This window comes from Solanum dulcamara, chromosome 1 (assembly GCF_947179165.1).
Source record: "Solanum dulcamara chromosome 1, daSolDulc1.2, whole genome shotgun sequence".
NCBI classification, from domain to species: Eukaryota; Viridiplantae; Streptophyta; class Magnoliopsida; order Solanales; family Solanaceae; genus Solanum; species Solanum dulcamara.
This window is the reverse complement of record NC_077237.1, coordinates 85,007,697-85,034,311: the sequence shown is the minus strand read 5'-3', so window position 1 is coordinate 85,034,311 and position 26,615 is coordinate 85,007,697. Positions and strand designations below refer to the sequence as shown.

The following is a 26,615-nucleotide window of genomic DNA, read 5'->3' as shown; positions in this document are numbered from 1 at the left end:
TGTATATAATTTATTAGTTCAGTTCGATTATTTCTTCGAATTTTTTTAATAAAATCAAAACCAAATCAAATAATATCTATTTTTAAAATCTAAAACCAAACCCAAATAAAATAAATTTATTTAATCGATTTAATTTGATTTTTCTATTTGAATAGGTTTTATCCGATCCGTGAACATCCTAGTGATAACTAATACAATAAGTGATTATTTATGCGGTTATTAGTATAATACAAGGATATTTTAATGAAAGAATTATTATGAGGTGATGAATAATGAAGGTTTATCGTTATACAATAGTACTTACTTTGAGGGCATTTTCGTCTCATAGTTTCACATTGTTGATACACACATTCTTATTTTGACAAGAGAGAGTTGTTTGAATAGTAAGCACCCCTTACTTTCAATTTTAAGATTGTGAATTCAAGTCACCAAAGGAGCAAAACGGTGAAAACAAGGGAGGCAAGAACCATACTTTCATAAACCTAACCTAACCTAACCTAACCTAACCTAACCTAGTCTGAATCTTATATAATTTTTTTTTATCTGAATCTTATATGAACTAGGAGAATATCTGACTAAGACACATACTTAGCCTGTGTTTATAAGATGTAAATTCCAACCAAACTATGTATAATTATGCTAAATCTAATAAGGTAATTAATTTTCGATTTCTATCAACCAAATGGGCTCGAAATGCTAGAAACAATTACTACCAAACCAAAAATCAACAAGATAGGTCATGGGGAGATATATATACACCAACCAATTCTCAAAAATTCAATTATTTTTTTAAAAAAATTTCATGCTGAATAAAATTAAAATAAATAAATTAAAATGAAGAGTATAATAGTTTGGGTAGGTAGGCACTTAATTATACTCATGACATAGTATGACTACTACAACTACTATATATTAAAAGCATTTAATTTGGTCTGCTTTAATTAGAAGGTAGACCAAGAACTATGGCCATTATACTTTAATGTAAATGTCAGATATCAATCATGAGGCTACTAGTTTTATTTTTCCTTGCACTCTTTACAATCTTCATAGTATATTTTAATGTGAAATCACTCATCTGCATCAAGTGTGCTCAAAGTCTTTTGCACTTCCAAAAATGGGGCTCTACCCACAATGTCAAAGTTATGACTGAACACCAAGTTTTTTTTTAAAAAAAAACAAATTGTAAAACAATTGTAATTTGTATTATAATAATAATAATAATAATAATAATATATTTAATATAATCTTATACTGTGGAGTTTGGAGAGATTAGAATGTACACAGATTTTACATCTACCTCAAAGGTAGGAAGGTTGTTTCAAATAGACCTCGGTGGCAGAAATGTCCGAATATTAATTATTTTATCAAGTCTAAAATAGAAAATTTAAAATCAAATTGTTATTAAAAGTATATAGAAATATGTCGTCATTCTTTTTTCAACTGTTACATAAATTGAGACGATGAAGGGAGTAATTACTAATGTTGTTTAAGTCATTTTAATTTGATTATTCTTAATAATATTTGTACTGTTAATATTTTTGTTTCTTTAATATTTTCATCTTAGCTTTTTACTCTTGCTTTTCTTTCAAATCGTTTTTTGAAAAACAATATTTTTGTGTTTAGGGTCTATCGAAAACAACTTCTATAACTCACTAAAGAAAAAATAGGAGTAATGTAATCATACATATCACACCCTCTCCGAAATCCATTTATAAAAAATTACTGACTATGTTATTGTTGAAAAAATAAATCATATTATATCTATTACAACATGTTAAAATACACGAGTATTATATAAAACTTGATAAACCATTTTGTACGTATGAAATGCCAAAAGGAAAATAAACACAACCACAAAAACAATGACAGCCTCATACTTCTTATTAGGGAATGCACATCTAACACTTCTTTAATTTGGTTAAAATGATATAATGAAATAAAGAGATGGTAATTAGCCTATTTTTATAATTTCTTACCCTAGAACCCTAGAACCTTTTGAATTTATTCCTGATATGATCACTCACTCAATTAATAGTTATTATTTCGAAAATAAATTTTATTTTGTTTAAATGAATCAAAATCAAGAAAAATGTGACTTATCTACTAGTTGTGTGATAACCTAAAAAATCAAAGAAGGTAATAGCAGAAAGGATTGAAGTTAAAAAAGATATACCTAAAAGTAGGGTTTCTTAGATCTTTTAGTGACATTGCCAAGGATAGTACTAGTTCAAGTTGTTTAAATTTTGGGTAGCTCGATGCACAAACCATTTCATATGGTGTGTGATGTATGCAAGTATCAAACCATTTCGTATGGTGTGTGATGTATGCAAGTATCAGTGGTTCGAATATGTGACCTATATATAAATGGCACAAACAACAATTTTGTTTGTGGACTTCTTTTCTAGCTTCAATGGTAAATATATATGTGTAAATTGGTTTAAATGAACAAAGAATAAATGAATTAAAGAAAGAAAATGTCAATCTAAAACAAAATAACATATTCAATGTAATTCCACAGATAGAATTTTGTTTAAGATTCTATACACAGACTTTATCCTTAGCCTTATGAAGGTAAAAAAAAAACTATTTTCAATAGATCCTCGAATTCAAGAAAATCATTTCAAAGTAGTTTGAGAAAAAGAGAAATTGAATTAAATGAACTAATAATGAGATAAATTTTATTTTTAGATCTGTGACGACCTTGACTCTAATACTATTTATATTATTACGATCAAACGCTTACCATCATCATGTCAAAATGTTAGAGAGGCGATTGATTCTCTTTATCTTGCACTTGTTGTACCACGAGGGTTTTACAAAAAGAAACTAACACAGCTCTATTGACAGTATGCCCACCTCCATGTTCAACTTGCTTTCCTTTTTCTTTTTTTCGAATAAGAACGAGGGAGGTGGACAGAATGCCAATGAACTCTGTAAGAAACCCTTTGTCAAACCTTCATGAAACTGAATATTCTTCATCATCTTTTTTTTTTCTTCTTTCTCATCATGTACTAAGAAGAAGAAAGAGAGCAATATATATACATACAAAAAAAAAGTGTGGGGTAGATATAATAGTAATTGAAAGTAGGGCAGTTGGGCACTATTTAAGATGCTGAGAGAGACTCCTTCTATGTGTGTATGTTATCACATAGCTGTAAAATACTCCTTCCGTTTTAATTTATATGACTTAGTTTGACTTGATACAGAGTTTAAGTAAGAAAAAAAAAACTTTTGAATTTTGTGGTAAAAAACGAATTATAGATATTTGTATGGCTAGAAATCATTTCATTAAGGGTAAAATAAAAATTTTGAAGTTAAATTATTACTACCTCTATTTCGTATTAGTTGAATTTCTAAGGTAATGCACACATATTAAGAAAAACATTCAAGGACAAAATTTGAACCAAATTTTCCTCTATTACTCTTTTGTTTAATCAGCATCATAAAGATGATTAAATGTGAAATCATATATACAAGTAGTCATTTATTGGAGTATAACTTAGTAGTATAGTTTACTCCTAGGAAATTACAAAACTTTATTAATGGAAAGGGTAAACATGGAAAAAGTTTCAAATATTTCTCTTGAACTTTGAACAATTAAACTATTTTGAACAATGAAAAAAGCTCTAGAAATTCAGTTAATATGGAATAGAAGGAATACTAAATATTAAAATGTGTCATTCTTTTTAGGATTGACTAAAAAAGAAAATAAGTTATATAAATTGAGACAGAGAAAATAATAAATATTGGGTGAGATTTTCAAATTGGATATATATATATAAGCAGAGAGATTATTTTTGAGGAAGGAAAAGAAAATTAATTATGTTTTACCCCTCATATGAATCGTGACCCCTTGTATGAATAATATCACTTTCATGTCTTTAATTCCCTCAAAACCCTCGTTTCTGATGAAGGAAAAGAAAATTAATTATCTTTTCCCCTCATGAGTATCATGTATAGACATCAAAATTTTATCAAATTTAAAATAAGACTCTATAAAATGGGTTCAATTCGTTATTTATCTTAAGACGAATTTAATTCATATTTAAACTCAGCTCTAAGGGATGTTGGAGACTACTTTATCTAAATCCTAGTGTGCTCACGCCTATAAAAAGAGATCAAGACATGAATTATTATCTCTCTCAAACTAAAATCATGTTGTGTGACTTTTTGGCGATCAAATATACTCATATCATTCTACGTTTAAAAAAAATATGAATTACGAAAAATAATTAGCAGAGAAGTATATACAAAGTTATACTCACAAATATTCATTAATATTATAAAATTTCTGTTTCATTATATTTTATTCTTTATTACTGTCAATTTTTACTTTAAAATTTGTCATAAACACCTCGTATGAATGAATCACTTTAATGTCTTTTTCTTGTCTTTAATTCCTCAAAACCTTCGTTAGCTGCCTCAAGCCTCTTTGAGGCTGAGGATTTAGATATCGGCTGTGGTAGGAATTTTTTTGTGTTTGCTCCCCTAAAATAATGAGAACGATCCGTTAAATTCGAACTGACATAGGTGAATCGGGCCAATATCTATTCATCACCAACAAAGAGTTCCTTTGGTTACACATACGTTTGGTTAGTAAGCACGTTGTCTTCCTAAAAATATATTAAATTAAAAATTAAGTTGATTTTAAATTGTAATAATTTTTTTTGTTGATTTTAAAAATATTTTTTCCATGTGGATTCGATACCTGCTTTAGGGTCATACTAATCCAAATTCGTTAGGTGTAAGGCACATAACCTCGTGTAAACATCATCGAATAAGGTTTGATCATATCTATGAAAATTTTGTAACTATTTCAAAAATGAATATCCATCCGACCAGCGTAACATTGAGAGGTAAAAAATAACTACTTTCTATTGTAAAACTAAAATCTTTGTATTTTAAATTTCAACTCATGAAATATCCTTAGCTATCTCAGACACTGCCAAACTATATATTCTAGAAAAGGAGGACAATAATAGGTCATGGAAATGGAAGAAAGTTTCATAAATCAAATAAATAAAGTTTTGACCTCTTTAACAAGAAAAAGGGAAAAAAGAAATGGTTAAAAGGTAGTTGGAGATAGACACCATAGCAATTATACTGTGTGTATGTGTGTTAAAGTTAAAGCAATGGTCAAATGGATTGAATAATGTTGTTCACTTGTTTCATCAGTGTTATCTCATGTCAAACTCCTTTTCCAAGACCAATATTTTCTGACTCCAGAGTAAATACTTCTTCCCTATATACCCTTTTGTCCATTGATATGTCCCACTCATCCTACCCACTAGATCTCAACTATAAATTACTAACTCGTTCCGTTTTAATTATGTGATATTTATTCATAATAACGGTGAGTTGATCTCATGAAATTTATGTCAAAACGAAGATTGAAGAATCATTCGATTCATTAATGTAATTAAATTCGATTTTGATGGGATTTGTAATATATATAGTTATATATACTTTTGAAATTTGTAATGTTAAATGTATGTACTACGTAGCTATAAATTTATTTTTCACTAAAGATAAAATAAGAAGTTTAAAATTAAATTCTTTCAAAATATATAAACGTGTCATTCTTTTTAGACGAACTGATATTGAACTTGGTCCTTTTATAATTGATGATTTTTTTGTTTCAGTCCTTGTAAATTTGATTAAGTATATATATTTAACCTTCAATAAATTGAAATGTGTGTTTTCGTCCTTTTATATATGAAATATGTGACATTTAGAAGGTTTCAGAATTATATTACACTCAAGTATGAAGTAATTACAAATTTAAAATAATACATCGATAATTGAATGTTCGACACTTTTTTAAATAATTCGTTAAATAAATAATAATTCACAATCAAATGTATCAAAATTGCACATATCAATTAGTTTAATATACTAAAATAAGGTTTCATTGATATTTAAGGGATTAAAAATGTTACAAATCTCCTTTTGTACATATTGCTTATGGAGTAGTACTGGTGAAAATAATCTCTTATGACCACTTAGAAATTGATTAGATGAAAATAACTTTTTCAGATTTATTATATGCACTAAAAATAAAAATTTCTTTTAAGTATAAAATAAAAATCTTTTATTAAAAAAATATAAAACTAAAATAAATTTATAAAGACTTCTAAATATATTGTACAATACTATCTATTAAAAGTAGTCTAACATCTGCCATACTTTTGCAGTTCAACTGGAACCAAATCCAAAATACGTAAATTCAACTTTGATTTAGTATGGCAGTATACTCCCATATTTGTATTCTTATTTATTGCTTTCATGTCAAAAATTGAGTTGATTTTTTCTATGTTCACTCAATTAAGTTATTATTTCAGAAAATTATTTTTAAAAAAATTATTTATTTTTTAATTAAAAAATTGAGTTTTTAAGATAATAACTATTAGCAACATCAACAATTCAACATATATACTCGGTATAATTATATAAGTGAAGTTTGGAGAAAGCAAGGTGTACATAAGACTTTACCTCTACTGTAGCTCCTCAACTTTTCAGAACATGATCTTACAGAAATGCAAGGGTAAAAAGTTATGATGAAAATGAAGAAAGAGAAATACTTATAGTAAAAATATTAAAGATAACCATAGTAAAAAAAATACAACAGTAATAAATAGAAAATTATAAGATAATGCATAATAATAATAATAATAATAATAATAGTAAGGGATCATGTACGTGCTCCAGACTAGAACCTTGCTCTACCAGTGGAAAAAGAAAAAAATGCTCAGTTATTTACTAGCTGCGTGTCTACCCTAAACCTTGACCTCTTAGCTAGGATCACGTCCTCAATAAACTGAAGATGTGTCACATGTCATATCGAATTACCTCTCCCAAATTTTCCTCGAACTACTCTTATCTCGCCTCAAATCTCTCGCCACCAATCTCTCACACCTTCTCAATAAGACATATATGCTCCTCCTTTTTACACTGCTACTATATATTTAATTGTGCACCCTATATAATTACACAGTGTGTTTGGTTGCAACTGTTGTTTATCATACTTGTAAGTTGTAACTTGAGATGAAATTTGAATCACTTTTAATTAGTTTTTTTGTTTTAATTTAAATGGCTTAAAAAAAAAGTAACCAGAAATAAGTGAGCCGAAAATCAAACCTACACCATCATATATTTTGCATAACCTTAACCACTAAGCTATATTATGTTAAAATTTACTTTAATTATGTTAAAATTTAATTATTGTATAAATTAATCACATCAATGTGCTCCTAATATCACAGGGGCTAAGAAAGATTGCACAGCATTTGCAATCGATCTTATTCTGTCTAAATACGTCATGCTTATATTGAAACATAAAAAAAAAATACTCCAAGTGCCAAAAACATAGAATATTAATTGAAAGTAATATTTTATTAGTCATTAGGGTAGGTAATTTGAAGACATAAACTCTTCAACTTTTAATTAAAATATGGACTTTGCTAGCTTCGTAATTCGTATATAGTTTAATAGATGTTGTCCACTCTTCCACTTTATGTGATTATGGAAAGACCTCAGCAATATAATTAGCATGCATTGCCTTTTTGCATGTCCACTGTAAACGAATCCAGAACGTGAAATTTATATATCATTATAGTGATCTTAAATTGATGACATAATAATAAATTAATAATAATAAAAAAATTAGAAAAAAACTTAGTTCATATAAATACATAGACTATATACTATGGATCCGCCTACGATATGTGCACGGAATAATTATTTCTAATACCGCATCAAAATAAAAGGATAAACTGAACATTTATGCAACTAGGATTAAAGTAGATAATTAGAGGATGGTTAAATGTCAAATCTAATTAAAAGGTAGATAAAATTAATTATACTGACTTTCGACTCGATTTCCCAAACTTAGTAGGCGTTTTGATCATAGATTTCAAATATTTTTCATTTTGTTTGAAATTTATGGAGTTAAAATTGAAAATAAAGTTGTGTTTGGTTATATTTTTTCTATAGAATGATATTTCGAATAATGTTTATGCTTAAGTGTACTTAAATAACTTCAAAAGAAAAGTACTGAGATGAAAAATAGGTTATAAGTTATTTTTCAAATTTGAAATACAATTTCAAGTTAGTTTTGAAATTTTCATGGTCAAACACCGATATTTCAAATAAAATAAAAAATGGTTCAAAAAAGAAAATGAATAGTTTTTATGGCCAAACAAGTCCTTAATTTTTGTGATTGTGAGTTACGTCTAGCATTGGTGCGACCAAAATAAATCAGAGTTCAAACGGGTTGTACAATTTTACTTTTGACCCCTGCATATATATATTATGAGTAGAAAGTAAAAAACGGGTTGTATAATTTTTTTTTACTTTTTATTAATTCCTTTTTTATGGTTTTACCTTTTCTTACTTTTGAGTTTTGAGAATGAACCTTGATAAAGCTAAGATATGCCAACATTAGGGTAAATGGTCATAGGACTAAACTAGACTACCAAAAAAATATAAGTAATGATCGGTGATCATATATTAACTAGGGGCGGAGCGAGACTGTCAGCTACGGATCTGGCTGTACCTAATAGTTGTACATAGTTCAAACCTCTCATATATATATATAGAGATAGATAGATAGATAGATAGATAGATATATAGATATACAAATTGATTATTAATTTAAAACTTAATAACTTAAAAAGATTAGAATCCCGGACTCAAAAAGTTCAAATCAAATTTATATACATATATATCTTCAAATATCACGTGGAAATTAATGATAGTTTTGAGGTATTTGTTGTCTGATTAAAGAGAAGAAAAGAGAGTTCGGCTTTTGAGTTTTCAAGAAATAAATCATTGAAGCAGATGACAATTGCTTGTTGTCATGTGATATTCCTTCCTCACGTCCACACGCTAATGATTTCTTTTTAGCATATTATTGTACATAATATTATCAACTACACTTAGTTGGAATTTAGCTTGAATCGACATTATGAATCTTCACTATTGACGTCGTTATTGTTATTATAATCAAAGAAGCGGTGCCAAATTGATATGTCCCTAAAAAGATCAATAAGTGTACCTATAAAGAATTCATACATGACAACAAGATGATAATACGATATGATGACATAATTCTATACATTTATACGATAAAATAGCATTTATTCTCACATGACAATTGAAATCTTTACAAGAACTAATTTGCTCAAATTACAATTTTCCATGTAATTTACGTCGAGTGGCAAGTGTTTTTTTTAGAGTATTGAAATAAGGCTCAACAAAGGGAAAAGAAGAAGAAGTATATTCCTAATTAACCTAAATAATTGGTTTTTCTCAAGTATCAAATCCCCTCAAGGGATTGGTTTTATATAATGTAGGTGAAATTAATCCTATGAAAAAACAAGAGTTCTGAGTAGAAAATAATACTTAAAAACGTATGATTTTAGTATTGACACATAATCTTGTATAAGGAGTTGAACAGATATTTCTTTTTCATCTTATCAATAGTAATTTGATGTAATAAAAAATCTTTGGAAAATTTCAACTTGGCTGACGGGTTGGGTTGAACTGTATTTGTCGAGCAAGGTTGGATTGGACATAGATATTATTGTTGCGAGGATGTAGCGAAAATCACTTGGTGCGCGAGGTCAAACTTATTGACGGAAGCAAGAAAAGAAAGAAATTACGATTTTCACCAATAACTTCGGCCTAATCATCTTATTTCTTTCCTCAATCCCAATAAAGGAGTGATCGAGAAGTAGATGACGATAATTCGTTTTATAAAAAAAATTAAAGAGTTTCTTAGAAATCACATAAGATTCGTTTATTTTTTCTCTCTAATAGATGATCAAAACTTCATTCAAATTCAGATACTAGTGAGAGGTCAGCTAGAGATCAGAAATTATCGAAGAAATTATAAACAAATATTCTAGGAAATGCCTGGTCATGTTGAGGGATAATGTTGGGCCTTCGTAGATCCAACTAATGGGCTTATTTGGGCCTGTTTGGACTCTCATCCCATTTGCTTTGGTTAGTTCTAAAGTTGGTGAAAAATCTGGACTTGCAAATTGGGCCTCTCCATTTCGTAGTCCATAATCGATGGCAAAATTTTGAGTTATATATGTTCTTTCCACCAAAGTGAGTCACTAAGTGCTTATTTGATATTAGGGATAAAGATAATAATTTCGATAAAATATATGGTTTGTTTAGACCATAAAAAAATAAATACTTCTTAATTTTTTAAATTTTATGTCTAATCTGGCGATACTACATAAATTAGAACAGAGAAAGTATTCGTTAATACACTTTTAAAATTTAAAATTTACGAAATTTTTAACGTCAATACTAACTTGTTGCCTTCAAAATTTGAATCTGCCTCAGCTTAAAAGATAACTATAAGTAAACTACACTTTTGAACTACACCCAACAACAATAACAACACTAAAAACCATCCTTAATAAAGTGAAATTAGTATCCCAAAAGACAAAACAATCTAAAGTTCATCTAAATTAAAATGCACTAACATAAATTTTATTTTGTGTCATCAGTATATATATAATATAAGTTAAATACAATACAATTTGGCACAAAAAATAAAATGACAATTACATACTTGTAGTAAAACGACAGAGTTTTGCATACTACAATTAATTTACCTAAATAGAATATATTTGATTTTAAGAATTAATCTAAAGTTGTGGTGTATCATATCATATAGTTGAAAGGTTGCAAATTAATTCCAAAATTTGATAAAAGCATATAAGATAATAAAAATGAGTGACGTAGGAACATTATCCCAAAGAAAATGTTAACCACCCAAACTTGCTCACATTTGAAAGGCTCAACGAATTTTATATATTTATGGTTTCATTAATGAATTAATGCCATTTCCTACCTACATTTTTCACTCAAGGATAACTAAAAATAAGAAAAAGACTTACGAAAATTTATATTAAATTAATGCAATTTAATTAAATAAAAATATACATTATTTAATTATGATCAATGTATTTCAACACGTGTCATGAAGTCATTATCGACAAGTTAATTAGTTTTTCCTTTTAAAGAAAAATTGACACGTTTTACTAAAAAATAAATGGGAAGCACAAGATGAAAAAGATGAAGAGTATGTATTAGTAGTTCTCTGCCCCCCCCCCCCCCCCCCTTCCTTGGTCAGTATAATGGAAAACTTTAACAACTTGGGCTAAAAAAAGAGTTTAAAATTTTATGTATTGACTAATAAAAAAATATTTATATAATCAAGTCATTTATTATTTTTTGTCTTAATTTAAGTAATATATTTTTGTCTATTAAAAATATTTTAATAAGAACCACTTTAGTCCCTATATAATATAGCTGGTCTAATAATCACTTTATAAAACTTAACTTAAAGTCTTGGTGGTAGATAATTCTGTCCACAGATGCTATAACATATGAGAAGAAATCACCTAATTAATGTTTTTGTAACTGTTACGATTTGAACTTGAGACCTTATGATTTCCATCTCACTTCATTGACCACTAACCACCACCTTTCTTAACTCAAGACATAGATGCAACTTCCATTTCATTTACATTCCTCCAATACAATGTGTAACATTATTTGTCTATCTCCTTATTTTCTTAAATTATTGACCCAAGATATTTAAAACTCCATTTCTTGAAAATGACTTGTGTATCGATCTTCGCTTTCACATCTGCCTCGTAGTTTATAATAATACTTAACTTACACTCCAAATACTCTATCTTAGTCTCACTCAACGTGAACTACTTAGACTCCTAAATCTGTCTCAAAACTACCATCCTATCTCAACTCCATTGCATGTTTCATCAATCAAAAAGACCAAATGAAGTATATACAAGTAAATCTCTTGATAAATATTTTGGTAACGTGATAAAAAATGATAATTTACATTAGGGTAGAGGGAAAAAGAAATAAAGTAAAACCTGATTACTAATTATTGACCAATATAAGTTATGGTAGAGTGATATATTTTATTCTTAATTAAATGTTTAGTATTATAACTCTAGGAATATAAAAGAAAATCTTATTAATAGCATTTAATCCTCAATACGAGACTTTCCAATACAAATTCATATTTAATATGATTTAAATACGAATAACAAACACCAAATAATAATTTATTAAAAAAAACAATTGAAGGTGATTGGATAATTAATTGAAGCATGCTTTAATTATAGGTACGTAAGCAGCCCAAAAAGAACCTGCAGTATATATTCACCTATATTTGTACCATAAAGATTTGATCAGACCCTATTATTAATGCTTTTAGCATAGCATCGCGTTGGACTTAGAGAGAATTGTACAGACACTTTCAAGTACACTTTGGACAATACAACAAATAAGCAAAAACAGAGAGAAAAAAAACAGACCTTTTAATTAATAAAAGAAGTTAATGATCACAATTAAACACAATCAAATATCTCAATTTTTCTAGTTTCATATTTAAACTATCACAAAAATATTTATCAAAATATATTTTAATTATTCATTGTTCCCTTTTTCTATTTGAAATATCACCACCGTTTATGTAAAAAAAAAGAACAATTGATAGTTAGAATGTGTTAATAGTTAGGGATGAGTGGATGACAATGGGGCAGGGCGGGGTGGATGCGGTGCTGGTTGAGCTCAACCATGCCCCGTATGGCAATTTATTTCATTTTTTAGCCCGCCCCCGTGCCGCATAAATTTTTAAGTTTTTTTCTTTTTTAATTGAGTTTAATATGAACAATAAAATTGATAATTTTTTTTATTTTTCGCTAATCAATATCAACAACTAATTAATTGTTTCCAATTAACATTTCAACTTTTATTTCTTAATCGCTAATTAACTGTTTTTAATTAATATTTCAGCAACTAACAATTCACTAGATACGTCTAGTTTATATATATATATATATATATATATATATATTTTTAAGTTAAAACTAAAGACAAAGTTTAATTTAAAAGCTTTATATCTTTAATTTTTAGTAATTAAAAAGATTTAATTTTCTTTAGGTTATTATTTGGTATCTTAAATCCGAGACCCACCCCACCCCTCTCCATTGCCATCCGTATTAATAGTTGATGATTGTTCAGATAGGAAATCCACACATCTGATACTTCAAGTATAAAAATAAAAAACCTAGAATATTTTAGACGTATTTTTTGACCTTCACCCTCAATAATCAAAATTAAAACATACCTAAAATATCATGATTTTTTTGATTTTATAACTAAATTATCATGTGTGTGAATTTATTTAATTGAACTGTCACCATCTATTTATCAAAACACTTTTTTAACTATCAATTAATTTTCTTTCCTATCTTAACATTCCTACCTGGACATGATGGTATTTCGATAAAAAAAGCCAACAAAAGAATAATTAAGATATGTCTCGATAATAGTTGGTGATAGTTTAAATAAGAAATTCGAAAAACAGGAATACTTGAACTCTCAATTAATGTATTTTGCCATTGCCCACTGATATTCAACATCTTTTTGAGGGATTTTTTCTTTGTTTCGCAATGAAGAAGAAGCCAAAAATTCTAAACTCTCTACATATAACCGCTGCTTCAATACACTTGTCTCAAAAACTTTGATCTTTTCAACTTTCTTCTGCTTAAGTAACCCCAAATTGTTTAATTTGTATTCATTATCTCTTTTTACATTTTGGGCTCAAAGTTTTTTACTCTGTTTCTCTGGTTTCTTGATTTTCCGGTGAATGTGTCATCAGTCTCCGGCAGTATCATGATGTCTCAGACAGCTTTAGTTTCTACCGGCGCCGGAAAAAGACAGATGCATCCTCAAGCAATGGCATCACATGAGAAGATTGTGAATGACCCTACTCTGTTCAGGGAATGTCTCAAGAATTTTCAATCTGTTTTGGGCACAAAGGACACGTAAGCAACATTTTTTTTAAATCCTTTGGAGCTCTCACCTTTTTTTCCTCTTATATATTCTTCCTCTTATAGATACTTTTCGAATTTTTACTAAGAAAATTTTAAAAATAGCAAATAAATAGATAAAAAGATCAAAGGGATAGAAAAACATATACAAATAATTGAGTTTTATGTGAATGACCCAACTCTATTTAGGAAGTGTCTCAAGAATTTCTTTTTTACTCTATTTAAACCATAAAATGCAGGTAAGTAGTTCGAACTTACAACCTTAAAATTGTAGGTGGAATGCTGAATGCCCAAGCAATCCGTCACACAAAAAACTTTAATTTTACTTTTGTAGTCCTTGATTCAATTTTTTTCCTTACATTTTTCCTCTTATATACACCTTTCGGATTTTCACTAAAAACATATAATTTTAATTTTTTATATGGTATAATTTTCTGTTCGAAGAAGATTCACTCGAATTCTGCCAGTAACGAGTGCAGACAAGGGGTAATATATATTCATGAAGAATTATCCCCCCCCCCCCCCCCCAAAAAAAAAAAAAAAAACCCACCAAGGAGAGATTTGTTAATTCAATCATGAGTTTAAACTATATATTTTTAGATAATTAATGTATGTTTAATGTTTGATTTGGTTTAATTAAGGATTCCTGTGATTGGTGGGAAGGATCTTGATTTGCATGTTCTTTATGTAGAGGTGACTAAAAGGGGCGGCTTTGACAAGGTTAAAATATTTCTACTTTTATTTTTCTTCTTATAATAATAATTTATTTCATTTAAATAAGATACATTTTGTTATTTTTATTTTTTTTAAAAAAAGAAATTAAGAAGATATACAAATATTATTTTGTTGTATAGGTAGTGGCAGATAAGAAATGGAGAGAAGTGAGTTCAGTGTTCAAGTTTTCTCCAACCACAACAAGTGCTTCATATGCATTGAGGAAACACTATTTCACTTTGCTTCATCAATTTGAAAAAGTTTACTTTTTCAAACATCAAATTTCTTTGTTTGATAAATCGTCAGGTTAGCAAAATTTCATGTGTTAATTTCTTTTGTAATAAGTATATATTATTTTTCAAATCAATATTTTTTTTTCGGTATGCGATAACATTTGTGTGCTACTTTGAATCTTGACTTTCTTCGTTCTTATCGAGGTAACTAGAGGAGCTAATTTGTGCCACGTGTCATATTGTTGTTCGATTAAATTGCACTTTATAAGCACTAACTAATATAAGGATTTTGAGGAAACATTATTTCACTTTGAACAAGTTTACTTTTTCAAACATGAAGTTTCTTTGCTTGATAAATCTCCAGGTTAGCAAAATTTCATATCTGTTAATTTCTTTTGTACCAAGTATATATTATTTTCCAAATCAATGTTTTATTGTTCCGGCATGTGATAACATTTGTGTGCTATTACTGTGTTAAAAATATTCTATTTTCACCTCGATATTCTCGAGTCTATTCTTTGTCTGTTCTTATCGAGATAACTAGATGAGCTATTTGTGTCACGTGTCATATTGTATGGCATCGAGATATATTTAAAAGATATGTCACAATATATAATTGCTTAAGTTTTGACGCACGGAAGTGTTGTTCGACTATATTGCACTTTATAAGCAATAACATTTGAATATGCAATAACATTTGTGTGTTATTACTAGGTTAGACATATTCAATTTTAACCCAATCTTCCCGAGTCTCTTCTTTCTTTGTTCTCATTCAGTAGCTACTTTCTGCCACGTGTTCTATGGCATGAGATATTTTTAAAAGACGTATCGATATATAACTGTTTAAGTTTTGATGCACACCAATTTGATTTGATTAAATTACACATTATAAGTATTAACTAGTTCAAGAATTTTGATCTTTTACTATTAGGGTAGATTCTTTTCTATTTATTTCAATATGCGATAACATTTGATTGTTATTACTAGGCTAGACATATTCAATTTTCACCTCGATCTTCTCGTGTCTCCTCTTTCGTTGTTCTCATCGAGTAGCTACGTTATGCCATGTGTCATATGACAAGATGTCGAGATAGTTTTAAAAGACGTGTGAATATATAACTGCTTAAATTTTTATGCACGAAAGTGTTATTTGATTAAATCACAATTTTTAAGTACTAACTCTAATAGACACCTTACATGTATTACTAGGCTAGACATATTCAATTTTTACCTTAATCTTCTCGAGTCTCCTCTTTCTTTGTTCTCACTAAGTAGCTACTTTCTGCCACGTGTCATATGATATGATATCGAGATATTTTTTAAAGACGTGTCAATATATAATTTCTTAAATTTTGATGCACGAAAGTGTTATTTGACTAAATTACACTTTAGAAGTATTAACTAGTTCAAGAATTTTGATTTTTACTACTAGGTAAAATCTTCTTTCTATTTATTTCAATTAATATTTGTGTGTTGTTAGTAGGCTAGGCATATTCAATTTTTACCTTAATTTTCCGGAGTCTCCTCTTTCTTTGTTCTCATCGAGGAGTTACTTTCTGTCACGTGTTATATGGAATGATGTCAAAATATTTTTAAAAGATGTGTCAATATATAACTGCTTAAGTTTTGACGCACAAAAGTGTTATTTGACTAAATTACACTTTATAGTTACTAACTAATTCAAGGATTTTGATTATTTACTAATAGGGTAGATTTTTTTTTTTCTAATTATTTCAAAATGTGATATCATTTGTGTTTTATTGTAAGGCTAGAAATATTCAATTTTCACCTCCATCTTCCCACATTTCCTCTTTCTCCCTTCTTATCAAGGATTAGCTAGAGAAGCTATTTGTTGTCACCCGTCATTTGTCATCAGTTCAGAAATTTTTAATAGATTTCTCAAAATATTACATTACTTCTTTATGGTTAGAAAAAATTCAAATGTGCTGAAAGGGTGTTGAAAGGGTGCTGAAAATGGTCTAAAATGGTATTGAAATAGTGCTGAAAATGGTCTAGTACTTCCGTTAAAGAATTTAAGTTATACACATTGATAATGTAATTTTCTTTTATAGCATTAGTGAATTTTTATCCGCGATAGTAAGTTATAGTTACCAATTTTACCATCTGAACTTGCGTGCGTGAATGTGAAATGCTTCGTGCACTTGACTGTTATTTTATTTTGGTTGCTCACGTTGTCTGTTCTGAATTCTCTTGTATATTTAGGATCATGTTTTCAAGCAGAAGGGACAATTGATGCCAAGTTTGACTGTGGTTACTTTGTGTCCATCAAAATGGGATCTGAAGTTCTCAATGGAGTACTTTACCATCCACACCAACAAGCTCAATCATCTTCTTCCAAGTTAGTTGCACAAAGTTGCAAAGCGATTGTGCCTTACAATCCACCACCTCATCCCCATTCAGGACGGAGGAACAGGAGGAGGAGGAACGGAGATCCTAATCGCCCAAAACCTAATAGGAGTGGATACAACTTCTTCTTTGCTGAAAAACATTCCATGCTCAAATCTCTTCATCCACATAGAGAGAGGGAATTCACAAAGATGATTGGAGAATCTTGGAACAATCTATCTCCTGAAGAAAAAATGGTAAGCATTCTCATACTCGATCATTTAGTGCTATTCTGTATTATGAAAATTCATCATAAATTGAAAACGTGGGTTTTAAATGAGTGACATGGATGATACATATTCATATAGTCGGCCCATACTTGTGATTGAAGCGTACTTGCAATATATTCATATAGGGACATTGAGGGTGCATTCGGTATAGAGAAATATTTTTTAATTTTTTCATGTTCGATTGGTAATAATTTATGGAAAACATTTTCTTTCGAAAAACAAGTTTCTTAAAAATGATTTAAATGACATTTCTAGTGGAAGTAGGGAAAACAATTTCTACAAGGGGCCTTCCACATTGATTATATTCTACTCACCCCAACACACCACTTCTTCACCCCCACCCCATGGCCCCCATCCCCACTACGCCACATCCCATAGCATTTGTCTACATTATATACAAATATTTTAAAAATAATGTTTATTGTTTACATATGGAACACAAAAAAAGGATAAGAAACTCACTTATTTTTTTGAAAAACTTTTCCTTTGTATCAAACACACCTTGAGAGAGTTCGATACTGATTGTTAGTGTATACATACAGGTTTATCAAAACTATGGCGTGAAGGACAAGGAAAGGTACCAGAAGGAATTGAAGGAGTACAAAGAAAGAATGATGACCACATCAACTTGCTACTAAAGGTGACTGACTAGGAGAAGAAGAAGAGCAGGATATATAGCTCATTTAGCATGAGATGAACAAGTAAATGTTTCATTGTAATGTAGTTCCAAAACTACAACTCTTTCTATGGATCTAAACATTATTGTAGCTTATGTAAGATAGTCCAAAACTATTTCCTAATGAGTCAAAACATTTGTTTTCCTAGACTAATTCTCATGCTTATATGATGGTCTTGCTTATCAAACTTCAGACTGGTGATCACTTTCATAAGCTCCTCCATACTTCTATCATAGCAAAAAATAATCTTTTATTTCTTACTCCCCTATAGTAGCTCCCATCCTTTTTTGCTCCTATGGCGACTCGAACCGAGAACCTTAGGATTGAAGGTGACAGGTGCTTACCATCCGAGCAATTTCCACCTTGATCTTCATGAGTCTCCTCTTCTTTGTTCTCATTGAGTAGCTACTTTCTGCCACATGTCATATAGCATGATGTCGAGATATTTTTAAAGGACGTGTCAATATATAACTGGTTAAGTTTTGATGCACCGTGTGATTTGATTAAGTTGCACTTTATAAGTATTAACTAGTTCAAGAATTTTGATCTTTTACTACTAGGTTATATTTTTTTCTTTTTATTTCAGTATGCGATTGCATTTATGTGTTACAACCAGACTAGACATATTTAATTTTTACCTCGATCTATTTGAGTCTCCTCTTTCTTCGTTCTTATCGAGGATCTACTTTCTGCCCCGTGTCATATGGCATGATGTTGAGATATTTTTAAAAGACGTGTAAATATATATATCTTTGTAAATTTTGACGCATGAAAGTGTTATTTGACTAAATTACACTTGATAAGTACTAACTGGTTCAACATAAATAACTCTGTAATTACTTTTGTAGGTCTTGTGTCAATTTTTTTCCTTACATTTTTCCTCTTACAGATACCTTTCGGATTTTCACCACTAAATTTTAAAAATAAAAATAAATACACAAAAAAGATCAAAGGGATAAAAAAACATGCACAAATCATTATGATTTTTTATATAGTATAATTTTTTGTCTGAAGAAGATTCAGATGAATCCACCCTCCCGAACTCCGTCAATAATGAGTGGAGATAGGAGCAACTTCTTTTTTTTCTACCCCTCGGAGCTCTCGCCTTTTTCCTCTTTTAGTAAATTGAGGTGTTGAATGCTTAGCACCCGAGCAATCCGTCACATAAATCTTTAATTCTACTTTTGTGTTTCTTTCTTTTTAATTTCCCCCCCCCTTACATTCTTATGGATACTTCTACAATTTTCACTATGAAAATTTGAAGAATAACAAATAAATAGACAAAAGGATCAAAGGGATAGAAAAACATATACAAATAACTTTGAGTTTTTATACATATAATTTTTTGTCAAAGAAGATTTAAATGAATTTACCAATGGCGTGTCATGAGAAGATAGTGAATGACCCAACTCTCTTTAGAGAGTGTCTTAATAATTCACTCTGTGTTGGCCACAAAGTGCACGTAAGTAGCTCGAACCTACAAACTTAAAATTAGAAGTGGAATGTTTACCGCCCGAGCAATCCGTCACATAAAAAACCTCTAATAATGTTACTGTAACACCCCTCAAAATTTTCCCTAAGATTCAGGCCTTTTTTGTATACGTGTGGGGTCCATCGTATTTATTTCGAAGTATGTGCTTAAGTTAAGATGAGTACCTGAGGAATTTAAGAACGTTGGAGGTGATGTGGGGTCATTGAGGACCCCTAGGACCGAGCTAAGTCCAAAAGATCCGTCGTGGTTAAGTTTAGGACGAGTTCATGTAAGGGTCGACTTTTAACGACCCTATCTTTTGAAAGACGTCAATCCAGGTGGCCCACCTATCAAATTAAAGGTCATGGAGCCTTCTTTCCAACGCCACCAAGAACGTAAATTTTGGAGTTCGGAGTCAAAAGATATGACGATCCTAAGATGAACTAGCACGACAGGAATTTTATTTTGGCCTGGGTTGCAACTGCTGGGGAAATGGCCTTGGCGCTGTAAGGGCGCGACGCGCCACTATCGCGCCAGAAACATGCCTCAGTAGTTTGGTCCCTGGCGCGATGCGCCACTAAAAGTTGTGCAGGGTTTTTCAGGCCAAATTCCCAGAATTTAGAACAATAGGCTTGGCGTTGTAAGGGCGCGACGCGCCACTATCGCGCCAGAAACATGCCTCAGTAGTTTGGTCCTTGGCGCGACGCGCCACTAAAAGTTGTGCAGGTTTTAGGCGTAATTAGCCTTGGCGCTGTAAGGGCGCGACGCGCCACTATCGCGCCAAGGGCGTTTTGGCCTAATTTTTTAGAATTTTAGAGGAAGGGCAATTTGGGAATTGTCCCAAGTTATATATATACAAGCCTTGTATATTTTGGGACCATTTCTTCAGCCCCCACTCTCTCTCTAAAAGCCCTAGCTCCTCTCTCTTCTCTTCTTCTCCATTTCCAACAAAATGGAGTCCAAGAGCTTCAAGACCTCAAGCTTCCATTGAAGACCCACAACAAAGTTTCTTCAAGCATCTATTCTAAGGTATGTAAGGCTATCCAAAACATAGGTTGAGTCCACCCATGTGCCCTATTCTTGTTTCGAGGTTAGATATTCATGAAAATGGAGTTTCTTGGTATGGTACATGTTTGAATGAGTTTTGTCTCCATCTTATTTGATTATTTATGTGTCAATGTTGTTGAGCTAAGAGGTCCCTAAAATGAGCCCTTATGTGAGTATGAGATGATGAAGAAATGAGTTGCTAAATATGTTCTATCGATCTTCTTAATTATGTAGATTTGATAAAGTATATTATTTTCTTAAAAATGTTGCTTATTATAAGAATGTCGATTTGAAGTCTTGAAGATGTGATGAGTCACAAGGATTTTCTCAAATGGATGGAGGTAATGATTGATTATATATAGATAATGTTATACATGCGCATTTAAATTTTCTTTTGAAGATATGATTGAGATTGAGCAAATAGTATGCTTGAAAGAGATTTGATTGTGATAGAGTTGATGAGTTGACAAGGTTGTAATGAGACTTGTTGATATGAGTTGATTGAGTTGATTTGATGGAGTTTTATGAGCATTGAGTCTTGGGAGGAGTATCGAACACCGAATTGGGCAAGGGTATAGTCCATACTCGAACCCAATACCTGTGTTGCCAAACGTAGGGGGGATTGAACCGTTAAAGTCGGATGCTTCCCCGAGAGCTTTTGTCCTGACATTATAGGACCTGGTTGGATTGGATCCATGAGTGTTCGATTCGTTCATACCCTGGCAAGGTATGAACGGGCGTGGCAACGACGTCGCTTCATTGTACCTTCACTGTCTCATAAGTGTTGGTTGTCGGTTAAGAGAAACTCCCAAATAGGTTTTGATAGTACTCTGAGTCAGATTGAGTTGAATTGTATATGATTGGTCCAGTCTAAATCATATCCTTGTTTGGACTTAGGATATTTGATTGAGTTGTCATTCCTTTTGAGTTGAGCTCCCGAGTTGATTTATTCTTTCTTGATGTTCGTTGTATTCGGCCATTTTACATACTCGTACATTCCATGTACTGACGCCATTTGGCCTGCATCGTTTAATGATGCAGAGACAGGTACTAGAGATCATCAACCGGCGCTCCGTTGAAGATCCACATACACTTCCAGCCAGTCGGTGAGTCCTCCTAGTTCCCGGAGGATATTGGGCCTTCTTGTACAGTTTTGTCGCCCTTCCTTTTATTTAGATTGTTGGTAGCCATGGGCTTGTCATTGGTACCTTTTAGACATGAATAGAGGCTTCATAGACTGGAGTGTGGGAGGTCGAGCGGTCATCTAGAGGAGTCCTATTTTTGTTATCTTCTTTTGATTGTAGACGTTTGGCCTCCGGCCTTTATATTAGGAAAAGTATTTCTTTAATTGAGTTTTCCGCTAAGAGAATGTGCTTGAATGAGTGAGTGACTGGACCAGGTGGTTTGCTCGGAGGTCAGAAATGGCCTTCGGGTGCCGGTTACGTCTAGGGTACCCTCCCGGGGCGTGACAGTTACTTTTCTGGTTCTTGTTTCAAATTTTCCCCCTTATATATTTCCTCTTATAGACACCTTTCGAATTTTAACTAAAAATATTTTTAAAATAAAAATAAATACACAAAGAAATCAAAAGGATAACAACACATATACAAATAATTTTAATTTTTTATATGGTATAATTTTTTGTCAGAAGAAGATTCAAATGAATCCACCATCTCGAATTCGGCCAGTTAAAAGTGGAGACAAGGGGCACCGTATATTCCTGAGAAACTTGTTGATTCAATCATGAGTTGAGAATATATATTTTAAATATTTAATGTTTGATTTGGTTTAATTAAGGGGTCCTGTGATTGGAGGGAAGGATCTTGGTTTGCATGTTCTCTATGTAGAGGTGACTAAATGGTGTGTCTTTGACAAGGTTAATAATTTATTTCATTTAGATATGATACATTTTGTTATTTTTTTTTAAAAAATAAATCAAGAAGATATACAAATATTATTTTGTTACATAGTTAGTGGCAGATAAGAAATGGAGAGAAGTGAGTTCAGTATTCAAGTTTTCTTCAACCACAACAAGTGCTTCATATTCATTGAGGAAACATTATTTCACTTTGAACAAGTTTACTTTAATTTATCAAACATGAAGTTCTTTTGCTTGATAAATCTCTAGGTTAGCAAATTTTCATATCTGCTAATCTCTTTTGTACTAAATATATATTATTTTCCAAATCAATGTTTTATTTGTTTTGGTATGTGATAACATTTGCGTGCTATTACTGTGCTAAAAATATTCTAAATTTTCACCTCAATTGTCACGAGTCTACTCTTTCTCTGTTCTTATCGAGGTAACTAGAGAAGCTATTTGTGCCATATGTCATATTGTTGACTTCGAGATATTTTTAGAAGATGATGTGTTAGCATATAGATGCTTAAGTTTTGACGCACGGATGTGTTATTTGACTAAATTACACTTTGTAAGCACTAACTAGTTCAAGGATTTTTATCTTTATCTTTTACTACTAGGTTAGATTTTTTTTAAAATAAATTAATATGCAATACTATTTGTATGTTATTACTAGGTAAGACATTCAATTTTAACCTTGATCTTTCTAGTCTCCTCTTTCCTTGTTCTCATCAAGTAGCTACATTCTGCCACTTGTCATATGGTATCATGTCAAAATATTTTTAAAAGACGTGTCAATATATAACTGGTTAAGTTTTGACACACAACAATATTATTTGATTAAATTACACTTTATAAGTACTAATTAGTTCAAAGATTTTGATTACTATTAGGTTAGATTTTTTCTATTTGTTTCAGTATGCAATAATATTTCTGTGTTTTATTACTAAGCTAGACATATTCAATTTTCACCTCGATCTTCCTTAGTCTCCTCTTTCTTTGTTCTCATTGAGTAATTACCTTCTGCCACATGTCATATGGCAATGATGTTGAGATATTTTTACAAGATGTGTCGATATATAACTGCTTAAATTTTATGGACAGAAGTGTTATATATTTGACTAAATCACAATTTATAAGCTCAAGGATTTTGATCTTTTCCTACTACGTTAGATTTTTCTTTTTAGTTCAATATGCAATTACATTTATGTGTTATAACTAGACCAGGCATATTTAATTTTTCCTCGATATATCCGAGTCTCTTCTTTCTTCGTTCTAATCGAGGATCTACATGTCACATGTCAAATGGCATGATGTCGATATATTTTTAAAAGACTTGTCAATATATAACTTCTTAAATTTTAATGCACGAAAGTATTATATGACTAAATTACACTTTATAAGTACTAACTAGTTCAAGAATTTTGATCGTTTACTACGCGGTTAGATATTTTTTTCTATTTATTTCAATTAATATTTGTGTGTTATTAATAGGCTAGACATATTCAATTGTAATCTTTCCGAGTCTCCTCTTTCTTTGTTCTCATCGAGGAGTTACTTTCTACCACGTGCCATATGACATGATGTTGAAATATTTTTATAAGACTTGTCAAATGTCAATATATAGTTGCTTAAGTTTTGACCCACGAAAGTGTGATTTTGACGAAATTACTCTTTATAAATACTAACTAGTTCAAGAATTTTGATCTTTTACTAATAGGTTAGATTTTTTCTAATTGTTTCAATATGTGATACCATTTGTGTTTTATTACTAGGCTAGACATATTTAATTTTCATCTCAATCTTCTCAAGCCTCCTCTTTCTACATTCATATCGAGGATTAACTGGAGAAGCTATTTGTTGTTACTCGTCATTTGTGATGACTTCGAAATTTTTTAATAGATTTATCAAAATCACTTTTTTCATATGGTTAGCATAGATTCAAATGTGCTGAAAGGGTGCTGAAAATGGTATTGAAATAGTGCTGAAAATGGTCTAGTACTTCCGTTAAAGGATTTAAGTCATACATATTAATAATGTAATTTTCTTTTTTTAGTATTAGTGAATTTTTACATGCGATAGTTAGTTATAGTTACCAATTTTACCATCTGAACTTGCGTGCGTGAATGTGAAATACTTCGTGCACCTGGTTCTTTTTTTTGGTTGCTCACATTGTCTGTTCTGAATTCTCTTGTGTATTTAGGATCATGTTTTCAAGCAGAAGGGGCAATTGATGCCAAATTTGACTGATTATTTTGTGTCCATGCATCAAAATGGAATCTGAAGTTCTCAATGGAGTACTTTACCATCCGCACCAACAAGCTCAATCATCTTCTTCCAAGTTAGCTGCACGAAGTTGCAACACGATTGTGCCTTACAATCCACCGCCTCATCATCATTCAGGACGGTCTCAAACGGCTATATCGAAAGAGTTTTAGAAAGATTTAACATGAATTTTTCTTATTAAAAAAGGGGACAAATTTTATTTCATGCAATACCCAAAGAATGATGTAGAAAGAAAAAAATGAATTCATTTCCTTACTCTTCTATTGTTGGAAGTTTGATGTATGCTCAAATTAGATATTAGTTTTATGCTCAGAATGCTAGAAGATATATCAAGAGTAATCTTGGAATTGATCACTGGAAAGCTGCAATGAAAGTCTTGAGGTGCCTGAAAAAAACGGAGGATTATATGGTCTTGTGTAGGAGGTCCAACCACTTGAAAATTATTAGATACTTGGATTCGGATTTTGCTGGATGTGTTGCCACTAGAAAATTCACGTTTGGTTACTTGTTCCTACTAGTTGAAGTAACGGTGACATGGAAGAATGGTAAACGATCTGTCATTGTTACATCAACAATGGAAGCAGAATTTGTGGCATTTTTGGAAGCCACAATTCATGGATTATGGCTGCCAAACTTTATTTTAGGACCTAGGGTTGTCGACACTATTATCAAGCCGTTAGAAAATTTATTGTGACAATACTGCAACAATATTCTTCTTCAAGAACGATAAGTTCACCAAAGGTGCCAAACAAATGTAATTAAAAGTAATTTATCATCAAAGAAGAAGCTCAAAAATTAAGAGTTTCACTTGAGAATATTAGAACTGATCTCATGATTGTAGATTTGTTAACGATGGACTTACAATCAAAGACCTTTATACAACATGATCAAAGAATGGGTCTTATTTGTACTTATGATTGATGCATTTATGTTATTTTGACGCTCTGAGCTCAATTATGTGTTTCAGATATACATTAATAATTTTTTCACTTTTCATAATGGTGTACACATTATTATTTTGAGATATTGCAGGATAAGTCTCAATAAGACATTATTGTTGATCATAATGATAAATGTGTTAGGATCGAAAATAATTAGGTGTCATGTGAAAGCTAGCAAAGTACACCTCGAATGACCATGAATAAGAAGACAAGCGAAAAATATACCAAAAGAGACACAAACATTTAACGTGGTTCGGTCAATCTACCTACATCCACAAGAGGAGACGAACAATTCACTATAAATATGAGAGTACAAATAATCGAGAGAAATAATCTCATACAATTTACTCAGAATAAAAAGAGGTTCACACAAGTGATAACGTATCATTTGTGTCTCACAAATTCTCCCCCTACACAATACGATCAAAGCCCTTAGGACTACATTGTGAATGCTACCAAGTTAGAAAGAATAAGTCTCTATTTATAGAGTCATAAACCTTTTCTTATAAGAAAAATGACTAGCCAAATATGGAGACATTGTGTTTTTCTTTTAGGAAAAGAAAAACCTAATTATACTAGAAAAATCAGAACAAATACCCAACAAAATGTTTTGTAGCTTATGAACCTGATACAATAAGTCGGTAATGTAATAGTATATGGAAGGGAGTATGTAGCACAAAAATTATGTATAGTGGTTTGTCATGTTATGCTATGTATGATGGACATTATAGAAGAGATTTATTTTCTGCTCAACTTATGCTTATGTCATTATATTAATATTATGTGGTCCTTGGGCCAAGTGGAAGACTTTAAGACTTGTTATTGTATTTGGACCAAGTACACAAATGACCTCTAGGCCT

The 26,615-nt window shown here is 30.8% G+C and overlaps 1 protein-coding gene and 1 pseudogene across 3 annotated transcripts; both read left to right on the top strand.

Moving 5' to 3' along the window:
- The first annotated feature begins 13,446 nt into the window (after nt 1-13,446).
- Nucleotides 13,447-18,352, top strand: LOC129881456 (high mobility group B protein 9-like). Of its 3 annotated transcripts, XM_055955666.1 has the most exons (6): nt 13,447-13,607; nt 13,718-13,883; nt 14,531-14,609; nt 14,744-14,909; nt 17,060-17,439; nt 18,015-18,350. In XM_055955666.1, exons 2-6 carry the CDS (start codon nt 13,732-13,734, stop codon nt 18,108-18,110), a joined length of 873 nt encoding a protein of 290 aa, XP_055811641.1. In that variant the 5' UTR covers nt 13,447-13,607; nt 13,718-13,731; the 3' UTR covers nt 18,111-18,350. The 3 variants fall into 3 exon arrangements, with proteins under 3 accessions (XP_055811641.1, XP_055811646.1, XP_055811637.1); XM_055955671.1 differs by having other exon boundaries at nt 13,447-13,883; nt 18,039-18,352; XM_055955662.1 differs by having other exon boundaries at nt 13,447-13,883; nt 18,015-18,349.
- A 1,172-nt stretch (nt 18,353-19,524) lies between these two features.
- The window catches only part of LOC129895153 (high mobility group B protein 9-like), a 30,380-nt pseudogene continuing 23,289 nt past the window's right edge, over nt 19,525-26,615 (top strand).